A 19370-nucleotide genomic window follows, 5' to 3' on the forward strand; every position below is an offset into this window, starting at 1 on the left:
TAGTGATAACCAAATCAGTAATATCTTTTAATACTGAAAACTAACATTATTTTACATTTTAAGATAAATTTAATCTCTCTTGATCATTCACCAACCACATGATTTTAACAGCTTACACAAGCCAAAGGAAATTGCCTTCACTGACTGAATTGGCATTGATGGAATGGAAATGGGACCTCTGCAAATCAGAAGTTCCAGATACCTTCTTCAGCTGATACTTATCGTTGAATTCATGCAAAAAAGGCATTACACTGCCACTTTTAATGAAGTATTTTTCTGATTTCAAATGACTTTGACAAGAAATAGTGGTTACTAATCACAGACATATTCTTAACATTGTTTCACCGTGTAGATCAATACCCCCTGTACTTGCATCAAGGTGACTTCCACTTATATTCTGTCCAAAAGATATGAAAGTACCAATTCAAACTTTATTCTGCTATATGATGGTACAGATCTGGTTAAGAACTGAGAACACCATATTGTTCCGTATTGTTATCAAGAAAGCATTTTTCCTTTGACAACAAATGTTAAGTAGGAGTACATTGTTTAAATTCTTCTATATATTAATTATTCTATATTAAAAATCACTTTTTCACCAAAGAACATATAAATTTGTTTTTGAATATCATATAATCTGGGCAGTTTTAACTTTATATTCTAATTTATTAAAGCCTTTTTGCATGGGAGTGTAAGATAATATTTTAAATGATAAGTGAATCTCATAAATATGGCAGAAAGGAGATAATGGTGTCTCTAGTTGTATAGGATGCGTATTTTTTCTTTTACGCTATCTCTCCACAGTAATCATTAGCTTAGAACTTTTCTAATCATGTTTTTGGAGTTCCACAAAATGCTAGGGGCTTCACTTGAGTGTGCCCGGGGGATGGAGCCATATCCCATTACTTTCAGCTCCATAATATTTCTTCATTTTGGCATGCACCATAAAATTAAGGTGAGTTTGCTTATAGTGTGTTAGCATTTGCAAATTACATTTTGCAAAGTAGAAATAGGTTTTATTTCCTAGAGGACCTATCTGTATACTTTGTCTTAGGGATTTACCCTAGAAATGTAGCTAAAAGTAAAATATTTAAGCATAGTTGTTGTTTCCTATTTTGGCAGGAGGAACAAGTGTTTCATATGGCCTCATGTGTCCTGCAGATGAGACAAGAACAATAATTTCTTTGGACACTTCACAAATGGTATATGATAATTTAAGATGTATTTGAAGATAGTGTTTAAAAGTTGTCTTTATGGCTCAGTCTTAGTTATTTTTAAAAAGGTATATTGTCCATTTTGTTTAAAATTTTTTCATCATTATATTTTACCTTTGTCTTCAGACCTCCAAAAGCTAAGTTCACTCTTACTCTAAGTCATATATCTTGATGGATTCTACCAAATTGACATGTGAAATTGACAATTTGAGAAGCATGGATTGGAATAGTGATACAATAGATGACCTGATGTATTGTTAAAAAACAAATAATATTTGTTAATGTTAATTTGAATCATCAAAACTTAGTTGTTCCCCAAATTTTTACTAATGCTATTGCACTTTTGCTTTTGGAAGAATAGAAGAGCTAATTAATTTTTAAATTAACTTAAAATTAATGAAGGTGCTAATAAACTTTAGGATTATTTTGTGAAATTTTGGTTCATTATGGTCCAAGAGTTGGCCATTGTGCTATGTTAAAGTTTTTGTTTGGGTATGAACTTAATCTTTGTATAGTCAACAATATTCCTGTTTATATAATCTTTTATTATAATTAAAAATTTAATATTTATTATTATTTTATTGAAGTTTTTCAAGCATCAAAGTAGAGAGAATAGTATTTCTAGTCTCTAGATAAAATAATTATTTACATACATTGGCTTTATCTTTTTTCCTCTACTATTTTTAAAGCAAATCCTGATAGTATGCTACTTTACACCAAATATTTCTGTGTATTTCTTTTAAAAAGCACATTTTCTCACTATATTATTATCACTTCTGGCAAAATTAAAAGTAATTCCTTATATCATTTAATATCCAGTCCACATTCATTTTCCAGTTGTCTCAAAATTGTCTTTATTCTATAATTCATTTCATTGTTCAAATGGGGATTCAGACAAGGCCTGCATTAGCTTTTGGTGGTTTCTTTTAGTCTCATTTTATCTGAAACCCTCTTCCTCACTTTCTGAATGTCTGTGTTTTAAACCAACTCCTGTGCAATATACTGCCTGTGTTACTATGTCTGTCATGTTGTATAGTCAAGAACAAGTGGAGCTTTCTAGTGTGGGTAACCCTACTTGCTTAATTTCTATCTTGTCACTTGCTGCTTTCAGTTAGGAGGTTATATTTCCTGAGAAAGTGTCTGTTCCTGGAGATGAGACTTCTTTCTTCTTTTGCAACAGAATCGAATCCTCTGGGTTGATGAGAGCAATCTGACAGCTCATGTAGAGGCTGGCATAACAGGACAAGAGTTGGAAAGACAGGTATGTTATTTAAAATTTTCAAAACTGCTGTGTATCCCCTCTATGAATAAAGTACCTTTCACAATATATTCACTGAACAAGCTTGTTCGGTTTCTGATGTGGGTCAGATATTGAGCTAGATGCTATGAACACAGTAGTGAGTAAGACACCCATCCCCTACCCTATGAAAGCTTACGTTATATTATGACAGAAAGTTAGGTAAATAGACATATGACTCAGTGAGAATTTCTAGGTGAAGCCTGGCTAAATGTGGGGTGTTTAGGCTCATCAAATGGGGTTCGAAGAGAAGGAGTTGAACAAAGATGGTATCACAGAGGACTCGGCATTTAAAATGAGGATTAAATTAGGATGAGTGAGAGTGAAAAGGAAATGGGGTTGGGGAGAACAATCCAGTCAAGGGAAGCAGCATGTGTGGAAGATGTACAGGCAGCTGTTGCTTTGGAGGATCTGCAGATAGTTGAATATGGCTGAGATCTAGTCTGTGTATATGGGAGAACACATATTCTTGGTGTTTGTATTTTGGGTGAGTGTACGTATAGTAGTGGTAAAGGGTGAAGCCAGGAAAACATGAAGAGGTCAGATCATAAAGCCCCAAATGTTTGAACTTTACCTTTGTACTTAGTTTTCGTGAGCTACTCTGTGGAGGATGGATGGGCACGTAAAGGTGGATTAAGTGGCTGCTGCAATAATTTGGACAAGAGCTGATAGTGACTTGAAACAAGGTCGTAAGCATGGAGCGAAACAGAACAAGTTGGACACAGAATTCTCAGAAATTAATGATAAATTTGATCAATTTGGGTAGATGTTGGTATTTGCTATTCATTGAAATTTTCAAAGCATAATTCTATTGAAAACTGCTCATCTCATGAATAAGTGGAACTCCTGGAGTCCTTATAGCACTTTTTTGGGATCCTAACGAATTTTAGGAAACTTGAGGTTCTCTTCATGGATTTTAAGCGGTAATTATTAAAATGTATTGGTTTCTTCAGCCCTTTCAAATATGGTCAAGATGACTGTAACTCAGCTTTTGTAAACAAAAGTTAGAAAGTCCAGTTCGCTGGTGATGAACTATTTTGTTCAATTTGGGTTACAGAGACCCCTCTTTCCTACCTTTTTTTCCCCTTCTTCATCCCACCTTTTAACAACACAGAGAGAAATGTGACATGCTTGTTGATCTTTTTTTTATTATCTTTTTCCATATTTCATGGTAAAGAGTTGAATGAAGTTGGTATGCTGGTGACCAATTCTGGATGAAAGGTTTTGAAAAACATTATTAAACTTTTATTTTTTATTTAATGCTCTAAGATACAGAGAACTAGAATAAAATTGAACATATTCATTGAGACATTAAAGATCTTCAGTAAGTCAAGGTTTTATATAATTCAAGGTAATTAGGTTTGTTAATTATTAATGAACTTTGTGGGTTGAATAATAGTATTTAATGAAAAAAAACCTGTAAAAAGGCCTGTATTAGTCTTCTGTTATGCTGAGAGGCATTATCAACAGTGATTTTTTTTTTATAACAAAGAATGGCCTTTCATGTCTATAATTTTATATCCTTTATTATAGCATTTGATGTAGTATTTTAACCTTTCCAAGTTTTTTTTTTTTTTAAAGGTTAGAATTAAAATTCAAGAAACATATTTCCTTGAAATTTAAATGACATTTTCCTAGACTAGGAACTTCTGATATTTTACCTACTAGTTTATTTCCCTAAATGCCAACATAGAACATTTCTTTTTGCCTCTAGTAGACTCTAATATAGTTTCTATAGGTGTGTTGATCCCAGTTCAAGTTCTTCCTCATTATGCTTCTGTATTCTTCAGTTTCTTCTTCAGCTGAGGTAACCAACTTAAAACTTCCTGCTTTTTCATTCTAGAAGTTTTAAAATGACACAAATATATTAGTTGGGTAGCACAAATTTTCATCTTTTTAACTTGTAGATTACATTTTTTAATATGTATGAAAGGGAGGTCATTAAATGTTAACTTTGGATTTTGGGAATTTGTTTCTAGGTTTATTAAATCTTTGGCTACTTAATTTCATTAGTTAATAGTCTGGGGATATGTGACTTACGTTTTCTCCCCACTAGGGATGCATTTCTCAGTGCCTCAGTTTCTTTATCTATAAAATGGAGATAATACCTACTTCATAAAGTTTTTGTTAGGATGAAATAAGTTAATAATGTAAAGTACTTAGAACTTTTATTAATTCCACTAATTTTTATTGAGTACTATCTGCTTCATTCAGACACAGCTGACTTTAAATATTTCTTCTATATGCCAAAGACTCCTAAATTTGTATCACCTCAGACTTCTTTCTTGAACTCTAAACTTGCATATTCACTTGCCTAGTTGACGTCTCCACTTGTATATCTAATACACATTTCAAACTTAACATTTAAAAAAATTGAATTTCAATTTTCCCTCCACAATTTGCTTATTCTGCAGCCTTCTCATTCCCAGTTGGTGGAAATTCAGTTCTTTGGGCAGCTTGAGCCAAAATCCTGAGTCTTTTTTTTTCTTTTTAGTATTTCTAAAGGGTCTTTTTATTTTTAAAAATATTTATTTATGTGATTGCACTGGGTCTTAGTTGCGGCATGCGGGCTGTTTGTTGCAGTGCATGGGCTTCTCTGCAGTTGTGACGCTCCGGCTCTAGAGCACGTGGACTCAGTAGTTGCGGCATGCAAGCTCTCTAGTTGTGGCACATGGGCTTCAGAGTGCATGGGCTCAGTAATTGTGGTGTGCAGGCTCTCTAGTTGTGGTACATGGGCTCAGTAGTTGCAGCGCATGGGCTCAGTAGTTGCAGTGCAGGGGTTTAGTTGACCCGCAGCATGTGGGATCTTAGTTCCCCCACCAGGGATCAAATCCGTGTTCCCTGCATTGGAAGGCGGATTCTTAACCACTGGACCACCAGGGAAGTCCCTGCTTTTGTTTATAATAGTTTTATTGAGATATAATTGTCATACAATACTGTAAACTGCAGTCATTTAAAATGCAGAACTTGCTAAGGTTTGGTATATGAATACAACCATGAAACCATCTCCACAATCAAGATATAGAACACATGCACCAATCCCAAAAGTTTCCTCCTGGCCTCTTTATAATTCTCTCCATCCCATCTTTTCCATGTCCCTGGCAATCACTGATATGTTTTCTGTCACTGTAGATTTGTTTGAATGTCCTACAGTTTTATTAAAATGAAATCACATAGCTCTTTTTTTACAAGGGTGGGGCGAGGGTTGCCTTCTTTCACTAGGCATAATTATTTTGAGATTCATGCATATTGTTGCATGTATCATTATTTTATTCCTTTTTGTTGCTCAGTAGTATTCAGTTGTATAGATATACCACTGTTTGTTTATCCAATCACTTGTTGAATGCTTGGATTATTTCCAGTTTTGGGCTATTACAAATAAAGCTGCTTTGAACATTCATGTGTAAGTCTTTGTTTGGACATATACCTTCCTTTCTCTTGGGTAAGTATCTAGAAATGAAATGGCTAAATCATTTGGTAGATATATATTTACCTTTTTGAAAAACCACCAAACGCTTTCCCAGAGTGATTGCATCATTTGATATTCGTGCTAGCACTGTATGAGTTTATCTACATCCTCGCCAATATTTGTTATTGTTAGTCTTTTAAAGTTTAGTTGTTCTAGTAGATTTGTTATGGTATCTTACTGTGGTTTTAATTTGCATTTCTCTAATAACTAATGATGTTGGAGATCTTTTCAAGCACTATTTGCCATCCATATATTTTCTTTGGTGAAGTGTCTCTTCAAGTGTTTGCCCAATTTTTAAATTGGATTGTTTTCTTTTTATTGGGTTTTGAGAATTTTTTTTAACATATTCTGGACATAAGTTCTTTTCCAGATATATACTTCGCAAATATTTTCTCCCAGTCTGTGGCTTGTCTTTTCATTCTCTTAACAGAGTCTTTTGAAGAGTAGATGGTTTTTAATTTTGATGAAGTACTTAATTTTTTACTTTATATATCATGCTTCTACTGTCATATCTAGAAACTTTTGCTTCACCTGAGGTTACAAAGATTTTCTCCCATTTAAGTTTCATAGTTTTTAGTTTCTTTTCAAGTCTGATGAGTTTTGAAGATTTTGAGTTAATGTTCATGTATGGCGTGAGGGATAGGTTGAAGTTCATTTTTTTTGCATATGGATAATCAGTTGTTCCAGCACCATTTGTTGAAAAGACTATCCTTTCTTCACGGAGTTGACTTTGCACCATCATAAAACTTGTCTGTTGTCATTTTTATATAATATGTAATATATAATAATGTGCATCTAGTCTGGACTCTATTTTGTTCCGTTGATCTATTGTATATCTTTATGCCAGTACCACACTATTTGGGTTCTTGTGGCTTTATCATAAATCTTTTTCAAAGTTGTTTTGGTGATTCTGGGTTCTTTGTATTTCTATATGATATTTATAATCACCTTGTCAATTTCTATTAAAAAAAAGTAGCCTGTTGGTGTTTTGATTGGGATTGCATCAACTCTATACATCAATTTGGGGAGAACTGACATCTTAATATTGAATCTTCTGACCCATGAACATGGTATAACTTTAGTTTTTTTAAGGTCTATTAATTTCTCTCAGCTGTGTCATGGTTTTTAGTGTACAAATATTTCATATTTTTAGTAGATTTGTCCTTAAGTATTATATATTTTTATAAATGGTATTTTAAAAAGTTTTCAGTTTCTGAGTATTCTTCATTAGTATATGGAAATAAAATGGATTTTTGTGTATAGCTCTTAAATCTAGCAATCTTACTAAATTCACTAATTAGTTTTAAAAGTTTTAGCTCCCATTAGATTTACTACATTTATGATCATGTCCTTTGTGAATAAAGACAATTTTACTTCTTCCTTTCCAATCAGTATGCCTTTATTTCTTTTTCTTACCTGATTGCACTGACTAGAACCTCTAATGCACTGTTGAAAAGAAGTGAAAATAGACACCCTTATCTTGTTCGTGATTTAAGAGAGATGCATTCAGTTCTTCACCATTAGGTATGATGTTAATACTTAATGTATAGGGAGTTTTTTTGTAGGTGCCCTTAATCAAGTTGAGGAAGTTCCTTCTACCTTAGTTTGTAGAGTGTTTTTATTAGGAGTGGATTTTGGATTTTGTCAAATGCTTTTTTTGTGTCTTAAGGTGGAAGATGAGGGATTTATTTGAGGCCTTTCTTCTTTTTTAATATAGGTTTTCAGTACTATAAATTTCCTGCAACTACTGCTTTTATGGTATCCTACAAATTTTGATATGTCTGCTCAATTTCATTAATTTCAAAATATTTTCTACTTCCCTTTTGATTCTTTCTTTGACCTATAGGTACTTACAAGTTGTTGTTTCATTTCCACTTATTGGGGGATTTTTCTAAACATCGTTCTGTTACTGATTTCTATGTTAATTCCATTGTGTTCAGAAAACATTCTTTATATGACTTAAATCCTATCAAATTAATTGATATTTGTTTTATGGCCTACAGTATGGTCTGTCTTGTAAATGTTCCATGTACAGTTGAAAAGAATTTGTCCTCTGCTGCTGTTGGTTCGAGTGGTCTATACATGTCTGTTAGGTCAAATTGATTTATAGTGTTGTTCACGTCTTCTGTATTTAAAAAAAATTTCTGTCTACTTGTTCTATCAGTTATTGACAGAAGGGAATTACAGTCTCCAACTATTATAGATCTATTTTTTCTTGCAGTTCTATCAGTTTTCACTTCATATATTTAAAGCTCTGTTTTGGGGGGAATAAATACTGAGGATTGTTATTGCTTCTTGACTAATGAACAATTTTGTTACTGTGAAATGACTTTCCTTCTTCCTGATAGTATTTTTTGCTCTGAAATCTACTTCATCGGATGTTAAAACAGCCATTCCAGTTTTATTTTGACTGTTGTTAGCATGGTATATCTTTTTCCCTTTTCCATTTTTAAATTTTTTACTAATTTATATTTTTATATTTAAAGTGTTTTTCTTATAGACAGCATACAATTGGGTCTTTCCTTTTTATCTAACATGAAAGTCTCTACCTTTTAATTGGGATGGTTAGACCTTTTACCTTCAATGTGATTTATTGATATGGTTCAGTTTAAGTCTGTCATCTTGCAATTTGTTTTCTATCTTTCCTATCTGTGTTTTCTCCTTTTCCACTTTTACTGCCTTTTTTTGGATTGAATTTTTTTTTTAATGATACCATTTTATCTTTTTTCTTTCTTCATTAGCTATAAGTTTTTGTTTTGTTCTTTTAAGGGTTTCAGGTTTTATAGTGTATATCTTTAACTTAAAATAGTCTGCTTTAAGGTGATAATGTATATAACACTTAGAGTTTAGCATAAGAACCATAAAATATTATACTTCCCTTTCCCCTTGTCTCTCCTTTGTGCTGTTGTCATACATTCTACTTTTGCATATATTATAAAACCTATAATATATTGTTATAATTTTTGTTGAAATAGTAAGTTATCTTTTAAAGATATTTAAACAGTAAGAAAACATCTTTTATATTTACCCATCTAGTTACCCTTTGTGGTGCCTTTTAATTCAATCTGATGATATTTTCCTTCTGCTTGAAGGACTTGTTTTAAATATCTTTAGCGTGAGTCTGCTGCTGATGAATTTTTTTTGCTTTTGTTTGTCTGAAAATATCTTTGTTTCATAATTTTTTAGCACTTTATTTTTTAGAGCAATGTTAGGTTTAAAACAAAATTGAGAGGGAGATACAGAGATTTCCCACATGCCCCTGCCCCCACGCATGCATAGCCTCCCCCATTATCAACATCACTGGAAGTTTGTACCCCTTGACCACTATCTCCCCATTTCCCCCACCCCCTCATCCCCTGATAACCACAAATCTATGCTTCTATGAGTTCAACTTTTTTAGATTCCACATAAAGTGATATAATGACATTGAGATTTCTTTTACCAAGGGTGAACCTACATTGGCACATCATAATTACAAAAAGTCCATAGTTTATTTTAGGGTTCAATTGTGGTGGTGTATATTCTGTGGGTTTGGACAGATGTATAAATAATCACTGAGTAGCCTTCATTATATTATCAGAGTATTTTCACTGCTCTACATTCTTTATGCTCTCCCTGTTCATTTTCTCAGCCCCCCGACCCCTGGCAACCACTGATCTTTTTATTGTTTCCATAGTTTTGTCTTTTCCAGAATGTCATATAGTTGGGATCATAGAATATGTGGCCTTTTCAGATTGGCTTCTTTCATTTAGTAATATGCGTTTAAGTTTCCTCCATGTCTTTTCATGGCTTGATAGCTTATTTCTTTTCAGCACTGGATAATATTCCATTGTCTGGATGTACCACAGTTTATTTATCCATTCAACAACTGAAGGAAATCTTGGTTGCTTCCGAGTTTTGGCAGTTATGAATAAAGCTGCTTTAAACATTCATGTGCAGGTTTTTATGTCAACGTAAGTTTTCAGCTCCTTTGAGTAAATACAAGGAGTATGATTACTGAATTGTATGGTAAGAGTATGTTTAGTTTTGTAAGAAATTGCCAGATAGTCTTTCAAATTACCATTTTGCATTCCCACCAGCACTGCGAGTGTCTGTTGCTCCACATCCTCTGTAGCATTTGGTGTTGTCAGTGTTCTGGATTTGGGCCATTCATATAGATGTGTAGTAATATCTCATTGTTATTTTAATTTGTGTTTCCCTGATGACATATGATGTGGAACATCTTTTCATATGATTATTTGCTATTTTCAGTGAGGTATCTGTTAAGGTCTTTGGTCCAATTTTTAATTGGGTTTTTTCTTATTGTTGAGTTTTAAGAGTTCTGTGTGTGTGTGTGTGTGTGTGTGTGTGTGTGTATTACTTTCAGAAAAATCAAAAGGTAGTAGTCTTTTGAGAGTACATAATATGAATATAGATTGTTTGGGAATTAAGGAAGAAATATCATGGTCTGATAATCTTCGTTTTAGCTTTCAGTTCTGTATTTAAGTTACTTATTTGTGAGTGGTTATTAACCTCTTAAAATTAAATAAATGTATTGAATGTTTAGTGAAAAAATTCTATTATGTAATAATTGATGTCTTAAAATCTTGTTTTCCTAGCAACAAAATTAGACATAAATAATTTGCATTGCTTGTGTGCAAAAGCTAACAAATTGTATTCAACCTATAGGTTCTCAGGTTCTGGATTACAGCTTTCATACCATACTTAAATACACAGATATAAACATAGCTGACATATTCTACATCTCTGCGTGGCTTACCTGAAAAACAGAAACAGTTGCTTAATTGGATGACTATCAAAATGGTCAACACAGATTGATAGGCTTGAGTGCAGTAGACAGTGGGTATGCAGGTGGTAGTGTCTGTACCATTTGACATGGGATGGCTGAGTCTTTAAAATGTTTTTAGTGGAATGGCTTTGGTGGTGTTGCCGTAAAGGGCATCCATCCAACCTCAGGTGCTGTGCAGATGGCAAAGCCACGCTAATGTAGAAAAATGAGAAACAAGTGACTATTTAATGTACAGGAATGCATGATCTGCGTCACAAATACATATGATGGTATTACATGCAGGAAACCTAGCCAGATGGCTGTACATTAAAGCACATGAGTCCTTGAGAGAATTAAGTACAGGCAATTTGCTCAGATTTTCTGCAGGCCTGCTGCAGATTATATTAGGGTAGGGAGCATAAGAGATTTAAGTGCTTTATTTATTGAAAGTGTTTAGATGAAGTTGGCAATTATTTAAGCATAATCTGATCTCCATAAGTAAATTGTCTCTTTGTGGAAAAAAAAAGGAGGGAGGGTAGTTGGCTTTAAAATAAAAGAATGTAAGGAGTAAGATTGGCTGGTGAACCTGTGGAAAATGCAGCTGTCTTTTGGCCCATATTTTTCCACTAGGCAAAAGCTTAAAAATATTTTTAGACTAGTATGATAAAAGTATTTCTTTTTCTATATAGGTTTTAATGAGTCCAAATGGCAATGACATGGAAATTTTAATGTGGAACGAGTTAATGTGTTGAGTGCTGTGTTAAACGGGGCCATTTTCACTGGTAAAATGTTACATTTTTGTTTTTCAGCTTAAAGAAAGTGGTTATTGTACAGGTCATGAACCAGATTCCCTGGAATTCAGCACTGTGGGAGGATGGGTATCTACTCGGGCATCAGGCATGAAGAAGAATATCTATGGCAATATTGAGGACTTGGTAAATTTTTTTCTATTTATTATATAATAATTAATTAGTCTATGGAGATTATTATAAAGTTGTTAAGCCTTTAAAAATTGAGTTGGAGAGTTCCCCACAAAAGTATACCCTTTTTGATTATAGTAACGTTGACTATGTGTAATACAAACAGTTAAAAGGTACAACTGTGGTCATTATTTAAGAGTGCTTCTTTTTGAGTAACTGATATTTAAGTTTTGTAGATGTCTCAGTATCTGACTTATAAATGTATCTAAATATTAGTTTGCAAGCCTTGGAGCCTTGGTCTTCAACTCTACCACTATTTTAGTCTATTTACTTAGGTGATCTTGTCATTACTACTGTTTTGCCTTATGAGATTTTATATTTATTTTTCTGAAAAAAATTTTCTGTATAGAATTAAAGAGCCCAATTAAAAATGTTCTAGTTAATGTAATGTTTTATGTGCACATCATTTTGTTTTAGCTGATCTGGTGTCATTGCTCTTGAGAATTAGTTAGGCATCCTGGCTAGGAATTAGGTATCATTTGTTCCATATGTAACTTTTCCAGTGATTAATTGTGTGACTTTGTGCAAATTGGTTTACCTTTCTAAACTTCAATTTCCTACTATATAAAATAGAATAATGTTATTTGTTGCATAGAATTATTATAAGGAATAAAGGACATAAAATGAAAACTCTTAGCGGAATCACTGGTATGTAATAGGTACTTCATACATGTTAGTTCCCTTTATCATCAATATTTTGATAACAATTTAAAAGAATAATTTATAAGACTATTAAAGTGGTATTCCTAACATTATTCCTAGAGCTATTTAGGTTTGTTTTTCAAATCTAGCGTTTCAACATTTTCATCAATGTCTTCATTGATAGAAATATCAAATTGTTGATGAAATATATTGTTTTTTTATAGTTAACACCCAACAATTTAAGACTTTAAGTGTCTATATTATGAACACTTTTTAAATGTTTGCATTATCTTTTTTTTAATTGAAGATATTTTAGAAATCACATTTTTCTTTCTGCAATTAAGATAACATAAATTCAGTTTCAGAAAAGAGAATTTGATCCTTTTACTATTGGATTATTAAAAGCTTTATCAGAGTTAAGCATATTTGATAGATTACCACATTTAGTACTGCTAAAGCATGTAATTTATTTTAATCCTTTTGGGGGTTATTTAAGGGCCACAGATTATAAGTATACATTTTAATGTACTTATTTGCATGTTTATATCTAGTCTTTAATATAAAAAAGCATCATACTGTGTTTAATCTGCTCTTTAAACTGTTATCAATCTATTAACATGTCAATGAGCATAGGTTTGCACCATTATTTTTAAAAAATGCATATAATTCTCTTTTATTGATAATTTGTGATTTAGTAATTCCCTGTTAAAGAATATTTAAATTATTTTTATTTCAAAATTATAGAAATAGATAAAGGGAAAAATATCTTCTGTAGTAATTTTTTAGCATACTTCTTTGATCATTTTCTTTGGGTAAGTTCCTAGCTTGGATTGTTGGGTCAAGCATGTTTTTAGGTCCTTGGACCCTTACAGCCAAATTGCTCTATAAAAATTTTGTGCCAGTTGACATTCTTACTAGCACTATGAGAATCTTTATTTTACTGGACCTTTTATTTATATTTTTTTCCTAAAATTTTATATTTATTTGTTAGTGAATATAATCTTTTAAAATGTCCTCATTAGCAATTTTTATCTTTTTATTTTGCGAATTCTTTATTTATGTCCTCTGCTCATTTCCTTCAACAATAGACTATTTTTATTTATCTGTCAAAAAATTATTCTGAAAATATGTTGGGTTTTTACCTAACCATTTCTGAGTCGGATCTGAGGAATTTTTTTGATTGACCCTCTCCCTACAATGTACTTAATTTCTCACATGTGTGAGACATATCTCACAGATATCTTTCTTCTTCTTTTTAACTCAGTCACCACATCTCTCTCTTCATCCCAATTTTGATGTGATCAAAATTAATACTTCGTTCTTTTCACTCTTTTCTACTGAGTGGGCAAAGTAGATAAGTTGAAGGTGGGGATAAGGCAAGAATAATTTTTTTCTTAGAATTCTAAGCATCTAGAATAGTGCCTAACATGAATAATAGTGCTTCATAAATATTGTTAAATAAATGAAAGAATGAACCTATTAAAATGTGATCATTGCATATTTTTTCCATCCTTTAGTTCTTTACCACATGGACAGCCCTAGACTAGCTTTGGTTTAAAGAAATGTGTTTTTCAGTTTTTAAGATGATGAATATACCTAGGCCAATAACAATCTTAGAATAATTTTTCCCTGTTTTAAAGTTACATACAATTTATTTTTAGTCTAAGAACTACTAAAAGATATTAGAATTCTGAAGGGAATCACCATTTATCACTTAAACCAATATTTTAAAAATAGTGTTTTATATAAATATATATGGGTGTGTGTATCCACACACACAACATTCACTGACAGATATCTAGAATTTACATCATGCATTGTATTAAACAGGTGGTTCATATAAAAATGGTAACACCTAGAGGTATAATAGAAAAAAGCTGTCAAGGACCTCGAATGTCAACAGGCCCTGATATCCATCACTTCATCATGGGATCTGAAGGTAAATATAACTGCAAACTTATTATGAAAAAATACAGGTTAGTGATTCAGTTTTGTGAAAATCTGTGATATTGTGATATCAGATTTTTGAAAGAAAGACATATTTTATATATTTAATTTTTTTTTAAGTTTTATGACTTCAAGTTAGTACTTCATAAAGTTTTTATTATAAGAACATCTTATTAAACTTTCTCTTGAATTTTGCTTTTTTATGTTTTTAGAGCCGGCTTAGTCCTTTTGGTGTTATTTTGTTTTTCTTTTAGAGTTTTTAATCAATTTCAGGAAGAGTAGCTGTTAGGGTTTAAAATGGTTTGCTTTTACATTTATTGGTATGGTATTTTCTAATCTCTGAATTATCAGGAGGAAAGGACTAATAAAGTATTATCTTATTGCCTTGTCTTTCTATAATTATATCTTTTGTTATTTGCTAGTTGGTTTTTGAAGAAGTGGAATTTAAAATTCTGTTGATTCACATATCTTTGAAAACTTACATTGGTCTTTTATTTTTTCACTACTTGAGTCATCTTTGCTTGGTTACTTAATGCTGGGTAGATTAGAATGTAGTTCTTCATCTTATGCAAAACATTTAATTTCTGTACCTATGAGGGGGAAAAAACCACTAACCTTCCTTCTAGTTTGCAAACTAACTATTATGTAGGCACTGTGAATTTTATGGATAAGGTGAAGGTGGGCATATTTTTCAATTCTTAGCATGGTAGAGAGGGATAGTTATCCCTTAAATTTAGAGAAATGAAAGTGTTTCCAAGTTACCAAAGGAACTCACTACTAAGTCAGAAGGTGGTACAATCTGTCAAAAGATTTTCAAAACATCTAGCTATATTCATGGATAAAAGTGCATTTATGATAAACTAGGATGTTAGGGCATAAATTCTAACTTTTGATGGTAACATCAAGGAAAAAATAAATTATGTGTCTTAGTGATGTACTAGAGGTCAACTCTTAAATTGATGACCAGTGGTATAGCTTAGATATTTTTCATAATTAGTGACAAACCTCTGTCAAGGTGTTTCACCAATTTACTCTCTTATTCCTTTTCTGATCAGTGTACTCTTCTGTGGAAAAACAGAACTATACTTTTAATGAGAAAAATAAAATATTAAATTCCTTTAAAATAATATAGTTCTCTAAAAAATATTATTTTGGAACTTCTTGTATTAATGCATCATCCAAGAGTTAACTGAAAGAATATAACTTTTTCCAGTCAAATGTCAAGTTGAATAACAAATAGGTATTAAAACTGATAATTATTAATTTTACTATTGGTATATACATAGTTGGAGTCAACTCTGTAAATTATCTTTTCAAGTAGCTACATCAAACATTTTTTTGCTTCCATCAATTAGCGTTTAAAAAATTCTGGTTGCTAGGTACTGTGGTGGCACACCCAAGGACACAGGTAATAATTGACCATTAAAATTGAATAAGATAAATTCTATGATAGAAGTAAATGAAGGAGAAATACAGACAAAAGTCATGTTGATGGGTGCTTAGGAAGACTTCCGCAGAGGGGTTGTGCCTAAAGAGGTCCTTCAAGGATGATAATGAGAAAATAATTCTAGGCAGAGTTGAGAGAATAAGGTGGGGAGGGAGTTGCCCTACACAGAGAACTAACTGCATGTGAACAGGCTTAAAAGTGAGAAAGAGCTGTGTCTGCCTCGTGAAGGTGCCAGTTTTTCAGTGTGACTGGAACTTAAGATTTAATTGTAGAGTGGAGTTGACAGCAGGTCAGGATGTGGAATAGTAAGTGTTACAGGATGGCTGGAGAGATAATTTGGTCTTTTATCCCTTTTATAATAGTTTGAACTTTATCCAAAAGACTGGACTACCTCCTTCAATAGTAAATTTTTGTACGAATTTAAGGAAGGCAAACTCATTGTTATAATAAAGTAAGCAAAGAAATACAGTTTATTAGAAACATGTACAAGGGTAAGTTACTATATTTAAATGAGATTTTATTATAAATATCCATGCAAAATGCCATACTGATTTAAGAGCATGAACCTTGAAATCTTTCAGATCTGGATTTCAATCCTGGTTTTACCACTTATATTTCTGTGACTGTGTAAATTAGGTAGTTCTCTATTGCCCTATGTCCTCAGCTGTAAAATGGGGATAATAAAAGTATCTATATTCAAAAACTTTTTGAGAGGGTCAAACGAAATTATGCTAAACAGTTTATAAGCGCGTAGTAAGTACTCAACACATGTTAAACTGTTGTGGCTGTTTATTATTTTGGCATTAGTGATCTTTATAAGTATATTTATGGTCCCTAATCCCCATTTCTGTATGTATGTGGATATAGAGTAATCTTAATATAGTCCAGGAGACAGCATGACTGAGAGAGTAAATTGATGTGAAATCATATTCTTTTATAATATGTATTTCCTCTGCTGTTTTGAACTATCTAAATAATAACCTCCTGCCTTAAATATGAATCATAAACTTTTCCTTGAGCTTTAGAAAATACTTTCTTTTGCTATAGTTAAATCATTTGACGACAACCTTGAAAGCATCACCATTATAAAAAAACCTATTTTCCCCCATCCTGCTAAGTTCCACATGTGGTTAGCCAAGTTAAGTTTAATGTTTTTATCTTGTTTTGTGTTATGAATTTTTCATAATGATTATTTTGACAAGCAGGTTCCTCCCGTTTTAGATGTTATAGTATCATGATGAATTAATGAAAACCGTAATAAATAAAGCATTTGAAATGTTTTATATTCTTTTCCTATATGTGGAATTTACTAGTAACTTATAATGATTTGCTCTTTTATTTGAAAAATGGCTAAAAGTATGTTTTTTTTTTTAACTCGTTACCCACCCTTGTTTTAGCCTTTGCTCTAAAATGAAATAGATGAAAAGCTTACTATCAGTCCTTCTGTGTAGCTTTACTTCATCTTTTGGTTAAATAAAGCTCATCCTTTAGTAGATTCCTCAGGAAAGGCATATTCGTATATCCCATGAGTTCTGGAATGTTCTAAACTACTTTTCTATGACCTTGATACCTGCAGGACAGCTTGAGTGGCTTTAATATTCATGGGTCACACTTTTTTCCCTTGTTTTTTGAAAATACTGTTCCACTGTTGCTTTGGTTTTATATGTTGTTTTAAAGAAATCTAATGCCAATTCTCTTGACTTTTTGCCTGGAGGCAGTGAGGATTTTTTTTCTTTATCATTAAAGTTTACTTTTACAACTGAGAGTTGATTGTTGTGGGTCATTTTGCTCTGGTCAGTGGACCCTTTCTCTGTGTATATGCTGGTCTTCTTTTATTTCTGTAAAGTTTTTCTTTGGATTGTAGAGTTAAATATTAGGGTTTTGGATTCCATTCCCCCTGCTGTTTTGATTTTTCTTCTTCAGGGACACGAGTTATACATTTGTCTGACTTTCTTTGCTTATTTTCCATTTCATCCATGATTTCTCTTTTTTTCTCAACTTCTGTATTTTATTTTAATTCTCTTGGTTATTTTCTGGCTTTTCTTCAATGCCCTGTATTAAGTTTTCATTTGAATCTATTCTCTCTTCTCCTTTGGATACCTTGTAACCCAGCCTTCATTTTTTTAATGTTTTGTTGTTCTATTTCTTCCCTGAGTTTGGTCATCGTTTATTTCATTTTCTCTTGTTTTTTGTCCATTTATGTTTTTAGTGTTTATGTTTCTAATTCAGCTATTTTTTCGTATCCCCAAATGCTTGTTTGACAGTGTTTAATTGAGTTTGAAATGCTGTGTTTACAGTTTTCTTCAGGATCATGGTTGGTTTTGTGGGGGATACTTTTCATCAGCAGAAAAGCTATTATTTCCATTTTCTGATGTTTTGCAGTAGTTTTGTATGGATTTGGTCTGCTTTTTTCTGTTCCTGTTATTACTTGGAAAGGGTTCCTAGTTTGAGAGTGTTCTGTTCTGTCACTTCTACCCTCTTTTGTGCTATTTGCTTTATAGATGGTGGTGTTTTTGGTGGGAGAAGCCATGACATGTCCTGTTTCTCTTTCATTTCTATCAGATCTTTAATTTTCCTCCTAATTTTATTCTTTCCCTCCACTGCCTTGTCTCCAAGGAGTACCACACTCCTCTAATTTGATGCTTCTTTGAAGATACTTCCCTTACTTCTCCAAGGGTGTCATTTCTGGTTACTTCCATTTTCAAACCCCTCCTCATAGCCAGGGTTATGGATTACCAAGTCTTATACAGTATTTGGAGTTTATTGTTGCAGTTTTGCTTTCTGGGGTTGATTTTGTCTCTGCTTACTTTAAGTCCTCTGCTACCCTCTACTCTTTCTTAGGGAGTCTTCTAACCACCCCCCCCTTACTCACTTTCTGCCCTTATAAGCTTGTAGCAGCTGGAAGGCTGTAGAAGGTCTGTTGGAGTTTTTTCTTTTTATCTCTACTTATGGGTAATTAGAAAGTCATAGTGTTTTCTTGTCTCCTTTTAATACTAAAGTGTATGTTCTGTGTGGTTTTATTTGTTTTCCTTGTTGATTTTCATGTTTGGGGGGAGGAGGGTAGAGGGAGAGAGAAGATTCAGAATCAAATGATTACCTTTCTTCTCAGTCCTGAGGTCACCTGAACGTATATTTTCAAATTATGAAAGATTTTATTTACGTCAAGCAAATACTTGCATTTTGTATTAGCTAGTAGTTGAAGCTTTCAGTTTTCTTAAGAGCACTATATTTGAAATTATAAAACAGAAAATTCTAAAATTTACAGTAACATATTTTTATTGAAACAGAAAGTGAATGACATATGAGCCTCTATGATGTCACATTGCCATGGAGTTGTTTACAAACAATTATATAAAGTGGATATAAAATATTGGTATAATGTGCATATAATCAAGTGATAAGTAATCTAAGTAGTTTTATATCACTCCACTGACATAAAATTCTCAGAGCAAAAGAATCAATAAATATAATAAAGCCCAACAGAAGTGAGCCTTTCAATGAAGTGAATTTAGATATAAACATTTATGATTGGATTAATTTGAGTATAAGTCTGGATGGAAGAACTGCCTAGTGCCAGACTGCATTTGGGACTTGGATGGAGTTTTC

The 19370-nt window shown here is 32.4% G+C and overlaps 1 protein-coding gene across 1 annotated transcript in view; it reads left to right on the plus strand.

Moving 5' to 3' along the window:
- The window catches only part of AGPS (alkylglycerone phosphate synthase), a 137776-nt gene that overhangs the window by 52058 nt on the left and 66348 nt on the right, over window positions 1-19370 (plus strand). Inside the window, exons 7-10 of the mRNA XM_079923555.1 lie at window positions 1123-1202; window positions 2395-2475; window positions 11558-11683; window positions 14201-14309. Coding sequence (XP_079779681.1) covers window positions 1123-1202; window positions 2395-2475; window positions 11558-11683; window positions 14201-14309 — 396 coding nt within the window. The remainder of the gene's footprint in view (window positions 1-1122; window positions 1203-2394; window positions 2476-11557; window positions 11684-14200; window positions 14310-19370) is intronic.

Source organism: Stenella coeruleoalba, assembly GCF_951394435.1.
Source record: "Stenella coeruleoalba genome assembly, chromosome: 6".
Lineage (NCBI taxonomy): Eukaryota > Metazoa > Chordata > Mammalia > Artiodactyla > Delphinidae > Stenella > Stenella coeruleoalba.